General features: G+C 31.0%; 1 protein-coding gene across 1 annotated transcript; it reads right to left on the bottom strand.

Annotated features, from left to right (window-relative positions):
• Positions 1-11,891: 11,891 nt before the first annotated feature.
• Positions 11,892-13,116, bottom strand: LOC135800838 (uncharacterized). The gene has a single exon (XM_065314168.1). It carries the CDS (start codon positions 13,086-13,088, stop codon positions 12,363-12,365), a length of 726 nt encoding a protein of 241 aa, XP_065170240.1. The 5' UTR covers positions 13,089-13,116; the 3' UTR covers positions 11,892-12,362.
• Between the last annotated feature and the right edge of the window lie 4,405 nt (positions 13,117-17,521).

Here is a 17,521-nt window from a genome sequence, read left to right as displayed (position 1 = left end):
ACCAAAACTAAAGTATATTGTAGTTAAATTTAAGTTTAAAAGACTTAAAATCTTATTAAAAAAAAATTCAATATAAAGTTTCACTAATTCACTTTACTCAACTTATTTAATTAATTAATTGATTAATTAATATCCAGGGCATTATTTTCTGCAATTAATAATTATAACTGTCATATCAGTTGATATTCTAACCTAAAAAATATAAACTAACTCATACAGAATCCTTTTTTGTATTTTTTGAAGTATATCAGCGCCATCTATTGACCCAGAGCTTTATTTTCAGTAATAAATAACTATAACTATCATAAACGTTAAAAAGTAATCTTAATGAACAAAAATTCTAACCTAAAAGTAGAACTATCGAAGGTGAACCTAACCATCCATGTACTTTTACAATTATGACGTAATTTACTCGGTATAACAGCGCCATCTGTTGAGAAATTGCTGTGAAAGTATTCTATGATTAATTGTGAGTGATGGCGGATGTACCGGTCGTATTTATTGCAACATGTCTTCATTTAAGTCTCATTTTTAACGGTAAAGTTACTTTCGAGTACAGTTGGTTTCAGTTTGGCTGCATTAAGCTGCATTAATGACCTCTACGAAAGAAAAGCACGCATTTTTCTCTAATGCACTTTAAACTCGATCAGTTATACCAAAACTAAAGTATATTGTAATAAATTTTAAATTTAAAAGACTTAAAATCAAATTTTTAAAAATTAATATAATTTTTCACTAATTCACTTTACTCAACTTATTTAATTAAAAAAATTAAAATCCCCGGCGTTATTTTCGGTAATAAATAACTATTACTGTCATACAAGTTAATCTGAATATCAGAATAGATGAAAACTCTAACCTAAAAAACTTTTACGAAACAAAAGTCCTAATTTGATTCGCCTCACAGTAGGTATCTCATACCTACTTATAAACCAGTTTAATAATTTTAAGGTTTAGTAATTATTTGCGCCTGGAAACTTACGAGTGTGCTTAATCGTTCATAAATCAAAGCGCGCAATAATATCCATCGTGCGCTTCTCCAATAAGCGAATAGCAAAACCAACAGCGCGTCGGTATCCAATCGGCTGTCGGAATTAACTGATATATTTATTTACAAGTAGGTCATTAATTAAACGAATCGAGCGGGCCGCGCACCGCGGGATCACAAATTTCGTTTGTTGGCAATCAATATCACACCGCGCATCTGAGCATTAAATTGAAATTTAGGAGGAGAAAAGTGAGTCAAAGTGTCTGCAATGAAAGTAAATACATTCATACAGTCTACGGACATATCTCACGCATGCGTAGACTACTTCCGCTACCATAACCTCAAAAAAATTAATTGTGGTTTATTGAAAGAGAAAATTTGAAGGTTTTTGTAGTTTATTCGTTTAGTAAAAGATTTTTTGTTTTTTGAATGATTTGAATGATAATTATCATATAAGTCATTCGCGCATGCGCAGTAAAAAAGTAGGCGGAGCAAATTTGAACTCAAAGTGTTCATACATTCATATTTCACGCATGCGTAGACTACTTACGCTATTATAACCTCAAAAAATATAATTGTGAGTTATTGAAAGAGAAAATTTGATGTTTTTTGTAGTTTTTATGTTTAATAAAAGATTTTACTGCTTTTTGAAATGATTTGAATGATAATTGGCATGTAAGTCATTCGCGCATGCGCAGTAAAAAAGTAGGCAGCGCAAATTTTAACTCAAAACAACTCAAAGTGTCTAGAATGAATGAATTTGTTCATACATTCATATCTCACGCATGTGTAGACTATTTGCGCTATCATAACCTCAAAAAATTTAATTGTAGCTTATTGAAACAGAAAATTTGAGGTTTTTTGTAGTTTATTCGTTTAAGAAGAGATTTTGTTGTTTTTAGAATGATTTGAATGATAATTGGCATGTAAGTCATTCGCGCATGCGCAGTAAAAAAGTAGGCGGTGCAAATTTAAACTCAAAGCATTCATACATTCATATCTCACACATATGTAGACTACTTCCGCTACCATAACCTCAAAAATTATAATTATGGTTTATTGAAAGAGAAAAAACAAGTTTTTTTTTTCTATATTCCTTAAAATCAAGCATAAATTATAGTATTTTTACTCCTGGTGAATAATAACATACATTATTTCATTGTTTAATAAAAGATTTTGTTCTTTTATGAATGACTTGAATAACAATTGACAATTGGATGAATGTGCGTGATAAGACATTCGTGTGACACGTGATACGTGACGAGTTTCTAGGCCATCCGTTTTCGGTATCAATTTCACCTGAATCCACGTAAAAACAAAGTACATTCATAAAAAATCTTCCCAGCAACGCCAAAAAAATGATGATTAATGACAAACCAGATGTAGTTAGTCGTAAAACATAAAATCGCCAAACAAAACACGACATCAACATTTATATCAAATCAATAACACATAAATCATAAGTTTCTAAAAATTAATTATTTGGTATTAATGATATCTACTATTATAAATAACATCCGTATATTGCGGATATGAAACATATTGGTTATGTTTCGATCCATAAGATCCACCATATGCATATGATGATTGTGTAGTTGTCTGTAGCTGTTGTTGAGTATCACTCCTATCCAACAGATGACTGTAGTGTCCGTAGTGCGTAGATGGCAGCAGTACTTGCGGCGTAGATGGCACCACACTCGCCTGCTGCATGCGTGCCAACACACTACTCAACCCAACCACGAGCAGTAAGAAACCAATAACCCCATTATTGACAGCGACGATTGTCACCAAAACAAGCAATGTCATCGCGATGCCCAGTTTGAAAAGATCGCCGGCATGAGGAACGCCATTCGCTTCATGGCGTGATGAACGAATGTTCGACCTGTAAGTAAATCATATTATAATATCATATCATAGATTGCGTCACTTGTTTAAAATTTCTCTTGAAATTAATCTCCGCATTCTTTCCAGTCATTAATAAAAAGCCAATAAAGCTGATTTATGATAATGTATCCAGGCAATATTAATACACATTTAATTAGACTATCGGCTACGGGGATTAAAACTACATCTTGTACATTGTAAGACAAAAATAAAAATGAATATGTTATAGGTTAGATTAAAACCAAAGTTGGATAATGACGTGCCGAAACAAGTAAGTAGACAGATACAATATATTTTATAATGATTAATATGTCAAAAAGGAGATCAACTTCTGCGCAGACGCAGACGCAGTTCTTTATTTGTATATCTAATACACATTATCCAGGCAATTAACTAATTAAAAAACAAACATCAATCAAAAATTTCGTTTTGGTGATGTTTGCTTTAAGAAGATGCAAATTCGTGCGGGAATCGACTCATCGATCAGTCATCAGTCATAATTTACACTTAGTAAACGCCAAATAAAGATGGCCGCCGATGTGTTGCCTTTTGCAGCGTTATTAGTATCCAATTACAGGCGTATTATTCAAATCGACGGATTATCGACGGGTACATCTATGCAAACGATTCGGACGCAATAAATATTTATAAGAAAATATTCATCTGTTGTGTTGTGGCAAGAAACGAGAGGTGTTCTGAGTGTCAGACTCAATTTGACACGGGAATATAAACAAATACAATATATTATCGATGGTATCATGTTAATTGTGTTATTTTTGTATGTGTACAATGGTAAGTCATTCGCGCATGCGCAGTAAAAAAGTAGGCGGAGCAAATTTTTACTTAATTTGGATTTTGGGCATAATAATCATTGTTTTTATATATAAAAATTAATTTATATTAATAGAAGAGTAAGTTGGTTGTGCAGTAAAAAAATTATTTAATTCACTTTTAAAGCAAAAAAAAATCATATTTTAACTTTTTATTTGATTAATTTTGTACGAATTTTTGTATTCAACAGTAAGTCATTCGCGCATGCGCAGTAAAAAAGTGGGCGGAGCAAATTTTTATTCAATTGGCTTTTTATGAAAAATAAACATATTTTTAATATAAAAATATTAATTTTACTAATACAATGGTAAGTTGGTTGCGCATGCGCAGTAAAAAATTATTTAATTCACTTTTAAAGAAAAAAAAATCATATTTTTTACTTTTTATTTGATTGATTTTGTATGAATTATTATATTCAACAGTAAGTCATTCGCGCATGCGCAGTAAAAAAAATAGGCGGAGCAAATTTTCACTCAATTCACTTTTAAAGCATAGTAATCACTATTTTAATACATACACTAATTTATTTACATAAAATATTTGATTTATGATGTTGTATTAATAAAATATGATCATCTAGTAAAAAATTACTACTTGCACCATATGTTGCCTACACCAAAATACTAATTTATATTTCGCCGCGAAAATTGACGTTTTTATGGTGTTAATATCGAAAATATCGCAACAGGTGTACATCGCACGCCTAATCTCCAAGCTAAACTCACGAATTTTCTCCCATACGCATCAGAAAATATTCATTACGCTTGCGCTCGCAGCTAAACTCCTCTTAAACTCTTTAAGTGAAATTTTTGAAACGACTTGATTGATGAGTGAGTAAATGGGATTGTTACTTAATGACGCATGATTTTTTTCATCTACAGAAAGTTGCAAGCAAGAGTAACACAAGAAAATCACTACAACAACAACTACAAATTGCCGAACAAATCGAATGGATGTAGCGCACCTGACGCGCATCGTCGCATCATATGTAGAGCAGATCCAAACGTCTTTAACAAATATATTACTATGAATACAATGTGCGACTACACTTGCGGGCATGTTTGAGATCGAGGCGATTAGGTGTGTCTCTCGCGAATCCGGTGATGCGATTCGTTCGTTCAGAAAAAGGCCGAGACCGAGACAAGCAGTCGAAAAGTTTTAATTTTGGTGGAAGTGTTACACTTACAACTAGAAAAAATTATTTTTTAGTTGCCATACTTTATTTTTAAGGAAATAACCTCAAAAACTAAAATTTATTAATTTCACATATAGGTGGCGCTTTGGGATACTTGTATGTCAAAGTATACATAGGCAACCTTCAAATCAATACTATTTTTGGTGACTTTTCTACTTTTTCTATGCAAAACTACGTTTTTTTTTTTCATTTTAACACTTTTTTACGTTTTTAACCTAAAAAAATTAAAATTTATTGTTTTCACTTATAGGTGGCGCTGTTGGATACTCGTATGTCAAAGTATACATAGGCAACCTTCAAATCAATACTATTTTTGGTGACTTTTCTGCTTTTTCTTTGCAAAACTACGTTTTTTTTTAATTTTAACACCTTTTTCACGTTTTTAACCTCAAAAAATTAAAATTTATTGTTTTCACTTATAGGTGGCGCTGTTGGATACTCGTATGTCAAAGTATACATAGGCAACCTTCAAATCAATACTATTTTTGGTGACTTTTCTGCTTTTTCTTTGCAAAACTACGTTTTTTTAATTTTAACACCTTTTTTCACGTTTTTAACCTCAAAAAATTAAAATTTATTGTTTTCACTTATAGGTGGCGCTGTTGGATACTCGTATGTCAAAGTATATATAGGCAACCACCTTATCAAACTTATTACTAGTGATTTATGTGCGTTTTCTTCGTAAAACTACGTTTTTTTCATCATAACACTATTTTTTCACGTTTTGATCCTCAAAATATTAAAATATACAGTTTTTGGTTACAGGTGGCACTGTAAAACACCACTATGTCAAAATATACATAGGCAACCTTTGTATCAACATCATCAATCGTGATTTATTTGCGTTTTCTTCATGAAACTCTGTTTATTTCATCTTAAAACTAAATTTTCAAGCATTTAACCTAAAAATTTATCATTTTCACGCACAGGTGGCGCTCTAGAACACCACAATGTCAAAATATACATCGGCAACCTTTGTATCAACATCATCAATCGTGATTTATGCCTATTTCTATCCAAAACAATGTCTACTTTATCAAAACAGATCAAAATTTCATCCTAAACCAGTCGCATGTTTCGAATTTTACGAGTTTAACAACGCCTGCAGAATCAAACGTGTCGATGTCGACACATATGCCAGCATAATAAACGGCCTCGCCCCTCGGGCGCGATCAAATTCTCCTGTCTTCACCTCATCGTAATCGTAGCAGGTATTTAAATCCAGAGCGTCCGAGAAAAAAATCTATAAATCATGCGTGCATACAAAGCGTGTTGTTTTCGGGTGCGAAACAATCACCGTTGAAGACTTTCGTATAGTTTCCGGCGATTGCCACCTATACCTATACCACCTGACTCAGCTTATCCGCGTCTAATCTATTTATTAAATAATTACTAACATGAAAACTTCACTCGGACACATCACGCATCACGCAAACCATCTTAACCTTAAATAAATAAATCTGAAACTGATTTAAGTTTCTTATGTTGTGTTGGGTGTTGCAGGGTTAAGAAACATTGAAACCTGTGATTAAGAAGTTAATCAAGCAGGGAATTAACGCGTTCAGGTGATTCAAGCACCACGCACGAAACGTTTTGTCCGCACGACACGAAAAAATAAAAAAAAGATTTTTATCGATAGAAACGCGTGTTTTAAACGTTAACAATCACCACACGACTTTTATTATTAAGTTACAACGTGAATTTGTTGTAATTCTAGTGAATGACGTGCGTTAGATGTGAAAGAAGTGTTGACAACCGAATATTTATCTAAATTATATCGAATAATTTAGTTATTTTCATCTAACGGTTGCCTATATTTAAAAATTTAATTTATGCGTTGATTACATGAATGCGTAAAATTAACAACGTGTTATTATGTATTTACACTCGTAAAATTATTTATTTTTTGGATTTTAATTTTGCATAATTTTGATTTTGAATATTAGAGTATTAAAATGTTTCACTGGAATGAACATTTGTTGCGTAACAGGACGCGATTTAATTGTTTGATATTTAAATTTATGTGCCGTTTGGAATTTTTAAATTCACGCGTCCGTAATGGATCATAACCAAAGTTGAAAGCGATTATTATAGATTTTTACCGGTTTTAACGGTGTGGCGATAATTATATTTTGACACCGCGAAAAGTACTGCAGAGATTCATTGGTGCATTGAGTGAGCATCGTGTGATAATGCCGAAAATGTTATATTTCCACATGGATGGAAACAAATCGTCATAACGGAGTCAATCGGATAGAAAACATGGATTATTCATGTTAAAATGTGTCAAAATTATGTTTTTGGCAAAAAATTGTTTTTTTTGTGTATAGGTGGCGTAACTTATGAAGAAAGATGGTAGAATGGGCTTTTTTAAGTATAATTATTATTTGTAGGTCAAAATTATGATCATGTGTAGAAAATCAGTTGAGTTTGGTAAAATTTAAGTACATAAAATTAAGAATGAGGCCGCGAGCCGATAATTGTTGTAATTATCGCATAAAAAGTTTAATACTCAGCCTATCTGTTATCAGGTGTGTGTAATTATGGATAATTATTGGGTGTAAGTACGAAAAAACCGGAAGCACAAATTAAATTGGATTATAATTATAATTTAGTGATAATATTTAGTTTAAATTGAATTTGTATGTTCGATATTAATATCACAACTCAAATTCATTTAAAACTAAGTAGATAACTAGAGTAAAAATATTCCCACGTATCCAATTCCATTATAAAATGAAAATTAAAATTATTTGAATGATCATAGAATAATATTTTTAATTTTTTAAATTTTGCCTATGTTGGAGTTACGGTATAAGTACTGAACATAGCGTTTCCAATGTTATTTGGTGGTTATAATAGCAATACATTGTTTTTTTTAGTAAAAATAGAAGGTTTTACTCTTTTCTTTAATTGTGCCAATGTTGGAATTCACGTACAAGTATCGAACATAGCAGAATTAATGTTAATTTCAGAGAATAAAGAATGTAATATTACTTTTCTGTTTTCCGAGTAATGATATATCAAAAAACGATTTATTTTTAATTTTTTAAATTTTGCCAATGTTGGAGTTGTGGTATAAGTACCGAACATAGCATTTCTAATGTTATTTGGATGTTATAATAGCAATACATTGGTTTTATCGTAAAAATAAAACTTTTTGCTCTTTTCTTTAATTATGCCAGTGTTGGAGTTACCGTACAAGTACCGAACATAGCTTAACTAATGTTTATTTCATAAAACTATCAGAATAATATTACTTTTTTGTTTTCCGAGTAATTATATATCAAAAAACGTTTTGTTTTTATTTTTTAAATTATGCCAATGTTGGAGTTGCAGTATAAGTACCGAACATAGCACTTTTTACCTTATAAATCAGTAAAAATAAAATTTTACATGAAATTTATATGTTCGATAGTTAAATCACAACTCAAACACACAAAAAACATATCTGGAGTAAAAATATTCCCACGTTACCAAATCTATCACAAGATGACTAAACCGAAAAACGTTTTAATTATCACGGAAGTGTATGTGATCGAGTTTTGACACAATAAATACACAAATACACTCTGAACGACTTGAAGAAAAAAAAACGCTTAATTTACAGCGGATGTGTGAAATTAGACTACGATCAAACAAATTCGCTTTTTATTACTCACGGATTATTTTCACGTAGAAATTTATTAATTAGCGCGTCGCATTTGATTAGCAGCGGCGTAATTAATCGATTAACTGCCGACAAATCGACATTCAGAAGGCGTTTTGGGTGGTATGACAGCCTGAAAGTGATTTACATTCAGTGACAAAACGATAAAGTTATATCTAAACTAAACTATTTTTTTAATATTTATTCCTACGACGAAAAACTTTCATAAGGTCTACTTAAAATGTTCCCACGAAAACTCCAACTCAAACTCAAACTACTGACACATTTTTTATATTCATTACTCGTTTTCGTCCAGTTGGTCAACCGACGAGAACCAGAACACATATTTTATTAAAAGCATTACCTTCCTCAACCAGATTTCGTGCGAGATGATATTCTTGAGACCCATCGCCGGAAACGGACGTATCCTTAATCAGATCATCACAATTTACACTCGCTATCACGCTACACGATAGTAAAATTAAAATTACGATGAGATTTGTTTGATTTTGCATGTTTTTTGTGTTGTAGTGTTGTTTATTAGAGTTTTTTGAGTCAACTGGTCAGTTTTTTAGGTATTGCACCTTTTATAACCTCAATTGAATCAATTCGGTATTGATTAGTTAATCAAGGCACGTTTTCTGTGTTCTAACTTGGCCGCGCTGACATAAAATCGCATCGCCATGTCCGGCGTGTCCGTGAAACGGTAATACGGCTTACATTGCATTGTTTTAGATATTTTTGGCATTTGCAAGCTAAAAAAATGAAATTTTCGCTTCCGTTACATCTCACGACTGTTTTATTGACATGTTTGTATGTTTGTTATTCGTTTAAACAGAAACTATTGAATGAATTTTTATAAATTTTTGTGGAAATATAGTTTAGATGGTGGAAAATAACATAGGCTACTTTTTGTTGTAAAAAATTAACATACAGGGTGTTAAAAAAGGGTTAAAAGTTAATATATACAAAAAATCATATTTTTAGTGCTAAAACTTAAATTCAAAAGGCGCTAAATTAAATTATTAATATTTTTTTATATAAAATTTTTTTTTGAAACTACGCCATTCCACTTAATCCAAATTAATAATTAAATAATTTACATATTATTCCATTTAATCAAAAACTTTTTTGACACTCAAACTCGACAATTTCTAATCTTAACATGAGTTGAAAGTTTAGGTAGGTTAGATGGTAATCTTTTTAATTAATTACACAGTGAATTAAATCGTCGTGCGAGAATTTAATCGAAACAGTTTTTCAGGTTAGGAATTTATGCTCGACACAAAACGCTTACGCTCCGCGATTAATTAAATGCCAGCGCAAAATCAACTGTTAAATGCTTTATAAAGATGTTTAGGGAAGCATATATTTCATATTTAATTACAGTAATCGATGTTTCAAATTAAAAGTGTAAGTTTTTTTGATTCATGGATCTAGTTTTGAATTTAAATCAATTTTATGTAAACGAAATGATAGTGTCGAGCACATCGTTGGATAGAAATTAAATTAAATCCAGAACGATTTACGAAATTACTTTTTAATGATAATTATATACACCTGCGGTTTGTTTCGACATCTTTTACATTAGAAACGAATCGAAAAGTATCAACGCACGCCATCTAGCGATTGAAATATTTATATTCAGGTACTAGCTGTTGCCCGCGACTTCGTTCCGGCAGTGTTTAATAAAAATGTAATTCGTTTTTACTCTCTTGTTCTAGACATACTCGTAGTAAGAGTCAAGTCTATCAATAAGATTAGCAATTTTAATTTAAAGAAATTAATTATATAAAGTTTTGTCAATAATGCACTTCAGCGCGCCATCTCGAATTCAACTATTTAACTATAACTATGATTGAATCTCAATGTCAAATTTTATTCTATAGAAAAGAGCTGTTTTGAGGATTTTCCCGGCAATTATTCGAATTTTTCTCACCTTTTAAACCTTCCCTAGACCTCCACGAATAATTCAAGACCAAGATAAGATAAATCCGTTCAGCCGTTCTCGAGTTTTAGCGAGACTAACGAACAGCAATTCATTTATATATAACATATATAGAATATTGTGTGTGTTAATTATATTCCTCCGCCCAGAAAACGCATTCCAAGAAAAGCGTTGATAATTAATTAAAATTTATACAATCCAAGACTCCAAGTCTGAGTCTTTGTAGATTTTAAGATATAAAAAATATTTTTAATGCTATCTATAAATTATAATCTATATCGTGGTCTCAAACCGGAATTAATACGATTCCCATTAGATAGTTTTAATGGTGTTTATTGGCAAACAAATTGTGCGTCAGGATACCGGCGCTGATTGATTAAAAAATAAAAAGCGAAGAAGAAAAAAAACGCACACATTTCGAATACAAAGCGCGTGGTATTCTCGTGCTCTATATCGTAAATTAACGAGCGTCGTTTATGATATCAAATTTTAAGAGGCGAGCGTGAAAGTCCATTAGAAATAATAATGATGCCATCACGACGCCACGCCGATCTCTTGGAGTCCGCATCAGTCCAGTTCCTAATTGATTTCGGAACATTTATGACATTTTGTTTCCATTTTTATATCTATCAAAGTTTGAGCGACTGTAAAAGTCGATCAAATTATCGATTAAACAAAAAAATTATTGTATATTTATGGTTTGAGTTATTAGCTATAAAATATATAATTTTTTAAATTTTTTTTGGATTTTTTTAGTTTTGCTTATGTTGGAGTTGCGGTACAAGTACCGAACATAGCTTGTTTAATGTTATTTGATCGTTATAATAGTACATTGGTTTTATAGTAAAAATAAAAGTTTTTACTCTTTTCTTTAATTGTGCCAATGTTGGAGTTCACGTACAAGTATCGATCATAGCATAATTAATGTTAGTTTCATGGAAAAAAGAAAGTAATATTATTTTTTCCTCTTTGGGATAATTATACACCAAAAATGTTTTATTGCATTTTTTAAATTTGCCAATGTTGGAGTTGCGGTATAAGTATCGAACATAGCATTTCTAATGTTATTTTATTGCTATAATAACAATACCTTAGTTTCAGCGCAAAAAAATTGAAAGTTTACCTATTTCTTTAATAAAACCAATGCTGGACTTTCCGTACAAGTATCGAACATAGCATAGCCAATGTTACTTCCATAAAATACAGAAATAAATCTTACTTTTCCATTTTCCCAGCAATTATACATGAAATAAAACTTTTTTAATTGTGCCAATGTTGGAGTTGCGGTATATCTTCCGAACATAGCATTTCCAATGCTTTTCTAGCAATACAACATCAAAACATTAATATTTCCTTAATTTTCTATTAATTAAACCTAAAAATACAAAATAAAATAAATACTTTATAATTTTATTTGGTTCGCTTGTTTACATCCATAATAAATAACAATTTACATAAATTAAATTATCGTTTGGTGTTACACAGTTCCACTAAACACTACAAGTAACAGTTGTTCGAAGAAATCGGCAAGAATGAAGTCCCATCAATGTTAAAAACACCCAAAAATTAAACGAATTCCCACACGAAATTAATCTCTGCCCTAGTTTTACAAACAAGTCCAACTTGTTCTCCAACTCATCAACTCCTCACCTTCCTACTTACACTCAATTTAATCTCTATATTACTGAGCAAAAATAAATACAATAAATAAATCAATAAATAAATAAATTAAATAATTTGTACACATACGCAGCACTACATCTACTACAATATTATCATGAAGGTAATCATTATGCAACCAATCATACTCGCGAGGTGCCTAGGCGTCGAGGTAATACAGTGTTCTAACCTATTTCGCAAATATATATTACCGATGCTTCTGATTCTGATAACCATGATTAATATAGAAGACGTGTTCCTCTTCCTTGCGATTGAAGACGTAGTTCCTGACGAGTGAGAACAAGGCCGATGAGAATGCGAATTGATTAATCATGGCGACGAACATAACCATCATTTTCAACGGTGGTATTACCCATGGCATAACCCCAGCCATCAATAAAGCCGGCGCTAGTAAATACGGCAAAAAATCCATCATTTTCTGTTTCATTCCGCGATGACCATCGTCGTCATCATCCTCATCCACTGGGGCAGCTGTAGTTGTATCCTGGCGTTCATCAAGTAAATCAAATCCACTGTATTTTGAATTATTATCACTAATACGCTTCCTCTTCATGTATTCTTCCATGTATTTATTGATATATCGCTTGAGTAGGACTAGGTTATGGTTACGCATCACTTTCGAGTCGAATTCTTCGTAGAATAAGTCCTTCATGCAGGTTAGAGTATTGTTATCCTCTACGCAGTCCCATAATTTTCTTGCCATTGATGTTTTTTCATCACTTTGTGAAGTATCCATGTCATCTATATGATCTTCAGCTCGGTAAGGTTCAGTTGGTTCAAATTCGTAGTCAGCTTCGGCTTCGTCTTCGACTTCATTTTCTTCCATGTCCGGTGTGGATGAGCACGTGACTAGTATGGTACACGTGCACAGGATGAAGAGCTGGAGCGCGAGCGTGCGACGTGCGGCGCGCATTCTGACCGACTGAGGATGGCCGCAGTGAGTTTCTTCGGCAGCGGCAAACGCTTCGCGCTCGGATGCCGACGAAGTTGTTCTGCGTTCTGCCCCAGTTTGTTGCCGGCGCGCGGTCATTCGCTGGATAACTGGCTGAACTTGTATATATGTGTGAATGTACTTGTATGTATGTACATATTTGAAAAGAAACTGTAGATGACGATAGATGTTGTATCGATGGTGAATCTGGTCAATCTGTGTCTTAATTTACAGTATCATAACTTGTTATGTGTGTTTTTGCGAAACAAGTGCAAAAATAGCTTAATTTTTGATTTTTTTGGATTTTTTTGTTAGATACTTAAATTAATTAATTAATAACGTATTTGGTATGATTTTAAAGTTATAAAGTGTTAATATTACTTTTTCAGTTGCGGGGTGTATACCGGAAGTCAAATTTTCGCAAAATTTAAACAAAAATAGCTTAAAATATTTATTTTTACGACGAAAGTATTGCATTGCTATTGCAAGAACAAAATTACATTTGATATGTTATGTTCTGTAGTTATACCGCTACTCCAACATTGGCATAATTAAAGAAAATAACAAAAACTTTTATTTTTACTATAAAATCAATGTATTGTTATTATACCTAACAAATAACATTGGAAATGCTATGTTCTGTACTTATACTGCAACTCCAACATTGGCATAATTAAAGAAAATAGCAAAAACTTTCATTTTACTATAAAACCAATATATTGCTATTGTGTCGATAGAATAACATTAGATATGCTATGTTCGATACTTGTACCACAACTCCAACATTAGCAAAATTTAAAAAATTAAATAAAAATTAAAATGAGAAAAGGATTATGATTTAGGCACGGTTTAATATCAATTTTAAGGGCTGAAATGGGTCTCATATTTTTTTTTAGGTCAAAATCTAAAAGTTTGGGGGGCGTCTGAAAAATAAAATCCATTTTGGGAAATAACGGACACCCTAATAATTATGCTATGTTCGGTTCTTGTACGGTAACTCCAACATTGGCATAATGAAAGAAAAGAGCAAAAACTCTTATTTTTACTATAAAACCAATGTATTCCTATTCTATCGATAGAATAACATTAGCTAAGCTATGTTCGATACTTATACCGCAACTACAACATTGTCCAAGTTGAAAAAAACTAAAAATTCATTTAATAATTCAAACAATACATAAAAATTACTTTTAAAGTTGTAATTTTTATAATACATACTCAAATTAAGTTGATATTTCATGCGAACTTATAGTTTCATTACCGAAAAGGTGTTGAAGTATTGTGTAATCTACAATGAATAATTTAAATCATAATTATTTGACGGTGTATTGTCTAACAGTCAATAGTGATTTGTTCAGCTAGGTATCGTCCGGCGTTTTACGCTTATTTACGATTACTTCAACAGTTAGAGAACAGTTCAGATTTGGGCAATTTTGACAAGACAACAGTAGTGATCGACCATGCGGAATCAGACATCAAATTTTATGTTTCGTGAAGTTATTATTAACGTGTTAGGTTATTCAAATTTCAAATTTAAATATTTACTTAATATAAACTGTTAAATCATTAAACTCGTGTTTTATTTGTACTCGTATGTTAGGCAATTATTGTGATTAATTGTTTAAAATATAATTTTTACTAAAAACATTGATTTTCAGTTTTAGAACTTTTAAAAACTGAAGAAAAGAAAAAACAGTAAATATTTTATATTTATATATTCTTTGACATGTTTAAATTATTATAATTAACAGTTAGAGAGAAAACAAAAGATATGATGAGAAAAATGTTTGTGTATATAATTATGCTCATCATTAATTAAGTTTTAAATGTTAATAAAGCGCAAATTTAAAGATTCTCACTCCTTGTAAAGAAAATATGTCACTGTTAGTGTGTTTAAAGATAATTGTATTCATTATGAGGTCAATTAGTAAAAAATATATAATATTTACTAATATAAGAAGAATCATTGAATGATTAAATGTAGTGTTACAAGAATTCAATTTTTATGACACATGCGTCATGTAATCACCGATTATCGATCGATGATATGAATTTACGAGAATTGAAATGCATGGATATGAATAATATGTGGCTGGGACACATTCAGTGATAGTGCCGCGTTGATATCAAATGACTAACGATTAGAAGCACAATCGTGAATGTTTTCCTGTAATTATTGCAACTAGAATCATTATTTGCATCCGCTACTGGATAAATATTAATGAATAATTAATTAATTTTACATTATTTCTTTATGGTTTATAAAATTATTTGTGATATCCCTACTAATATTATAAATGCGAAAGTCCTGATGTTTGTTACACTTTCACGCAAAAACTACTTAACCGATTATAATGAAAATTTGTACACATATTTTTAGTGGTCCCCGAATGGTTATAGGCTACTTTTTATTTAATAAAAAAAATTATTTTTGAAATAAAATAAAGAAATTGTTTAGCCAATAATACCTCAGCATCTGGCTATTTGACAACTTTAACGCCATCTAGCATTCCAGCAATGAAGCTCAAACCTAAGTACTATAGCACCATCACACTGTATTATCACACTGTATTACCGACAGCTAAGTCAACATCAAATCCAATTGACTACACTATGGAGACTGTACACTATACTTCCATAGACTCTGCTTTCAGCCATTTTAAACTTCCCGCCATTCTACTTCATTGTTATTTCTTCTGTGACTACAAACGCGTACGGAAGCAACTTCATTATTTTAGATATTCGCGAGCGAAAATGCGGGTTAAAGCTAGCATTCTTATATATTTGTAATTTTTACTTTTACTATTAGTATATAAATAGAATAATTTGTTTCAATTTGTTAATTATAAATTATATATTTATTGAAAAGAATGCAGAATAACAATAGAATGAACATTTTGTGCAGGTAAACAAACTTATCCGCTGCACAAAATCGCGTGATTTTACACGAACACGATGTGCACTCACTGATACACATGCACAATGCAACAAAATCCACGCTTAGAATTAAGTGCAAAGATCTGCATCCTAGCGTCATCTATGCACGATTTATACAGTTATATTTAGATAACAAGATACGACGATTTGCGATATCACACAGCAAGGTGTACGACAACAAACATGAATAAATATTAAATTTCTCACTTTCTGATGGAAATGTTGACAAATGGACAATACTGATGTGTTTAAGTTGAATTATATTCATTAAGAATACAATTAGTAAATAGTAATGAGATAATACTTCAATATACGTTGATAATTGATCCAAATATTTGTTCTTATCATTTATAATTCTTCTTAAAATATACTTTTCCAATTTATGTGTAAATTATATTCATTTGTGAAATAAATTGTGAAATAAATGATTGATTTTCAATCAGAATAACAAAATGTAATGTTGTGAATCTCTTTCAAGCAATTCGCGAGTGTAAGAAATATTTCTTTGTATGTAAACAACTTTATCATCTGCACAAAACCGCGTGATCTCACACGGACAAGATTTGCACTCACTACTACATACAACCAAACAATTTTATTGATGATTTAAAGCAAATTTAAGGCAAATAAGTGAATCCTAGCGTCATCTCGTGAACATTTTTGGCGCTACGTTTATTAAATTTAAAACTACGTAATTCTGATAATCTCCAAACTTGTCTCAATTGTTTAATCACAATAAAAATACTCTACTCAACAATTCGTTGTATATAATCAACAAACTAAAAATTTGGAAGCTAAAATTCCTAATTTATCAAAGAGAACAAAGAAAATTTAATTATTGTATTGTGTACAAATATTTATACTTCATAATAATTTAAATAATAAAATTTCTGAATTATTTAATACCAATTTACCCATAAAATAATATTTATTCATAACAGAATTGAGAAATATTTATTTGTATTTATAAAATGCATCTTCGATTCTTTCGTATAAAGAATTCAACATGTTTCAACAAGTCGAGAAGATAATCTTGCTATCTTGATATTGGCAGGTAAACAAACAAACGATTTGCTGCACAAAATCGCGTGATCTCACACGGACACGGTGTGCACTCTCTACCACAAACAAAGTATATTTAATGCAAAAATCTGCATCCTAGTGTCATCTATGCCCAATTTATAGAGTTATATTTAGATAAACAAGATACGACGATTCGCGATATCACACAGCAAGGTGTGCATCAACAAACATGAATGTATTATAATAAAATTAAATATCATCTTTTCTGATTGAAAAATATGACAATACTGTACTGATTCAATTGAATTGTATTCATTAAGAATACATTTAGTAAATAATCATACAATATTAAATTAATAAGTAAATCATTTATCAAAATATTTGTTCTTATCATTTATAGTTCTTACTAAAATCTACTTTTTTAATTTATATGTGAATTATATTCATTTGTGAAA

The sequence above is a fragment of the Atheta coriaria genome, unplaced genomic scaffold (assembly GCF_025399875.1).
Source record: "Atheta coriaria isolate IRGN ID8LTWV9N9 unplaced genomic scaffold, Caltech_Dcor_3.1 hic_scaffold_10_pilon, whole genome shotgun sequence".
In the NCBI taxonomy this organism is placed as follows: domain Eukaryota; kingdom Metazoa; phylum Arthropoda; class Insecta; order Coleoptera; family Staphylinidae; genus Dalotia; species Dalotia coriaria.
The sequence above is the reverse complement of the archived record's forward strand: the minus strand, read 5'-3'. Positions and strand labels throughout refer to the sequence as shown.

Bases quoted from the DNA above. Each gene is read 5' to 3' on its own strand.
- LOC135800838 (XM_065314168.1), bottom strand. From the start codon at position 13,088: ATGCGCGCCGCACGTCGCACGCTCGCGCTCCAGCTCTTCATCCTGTGC.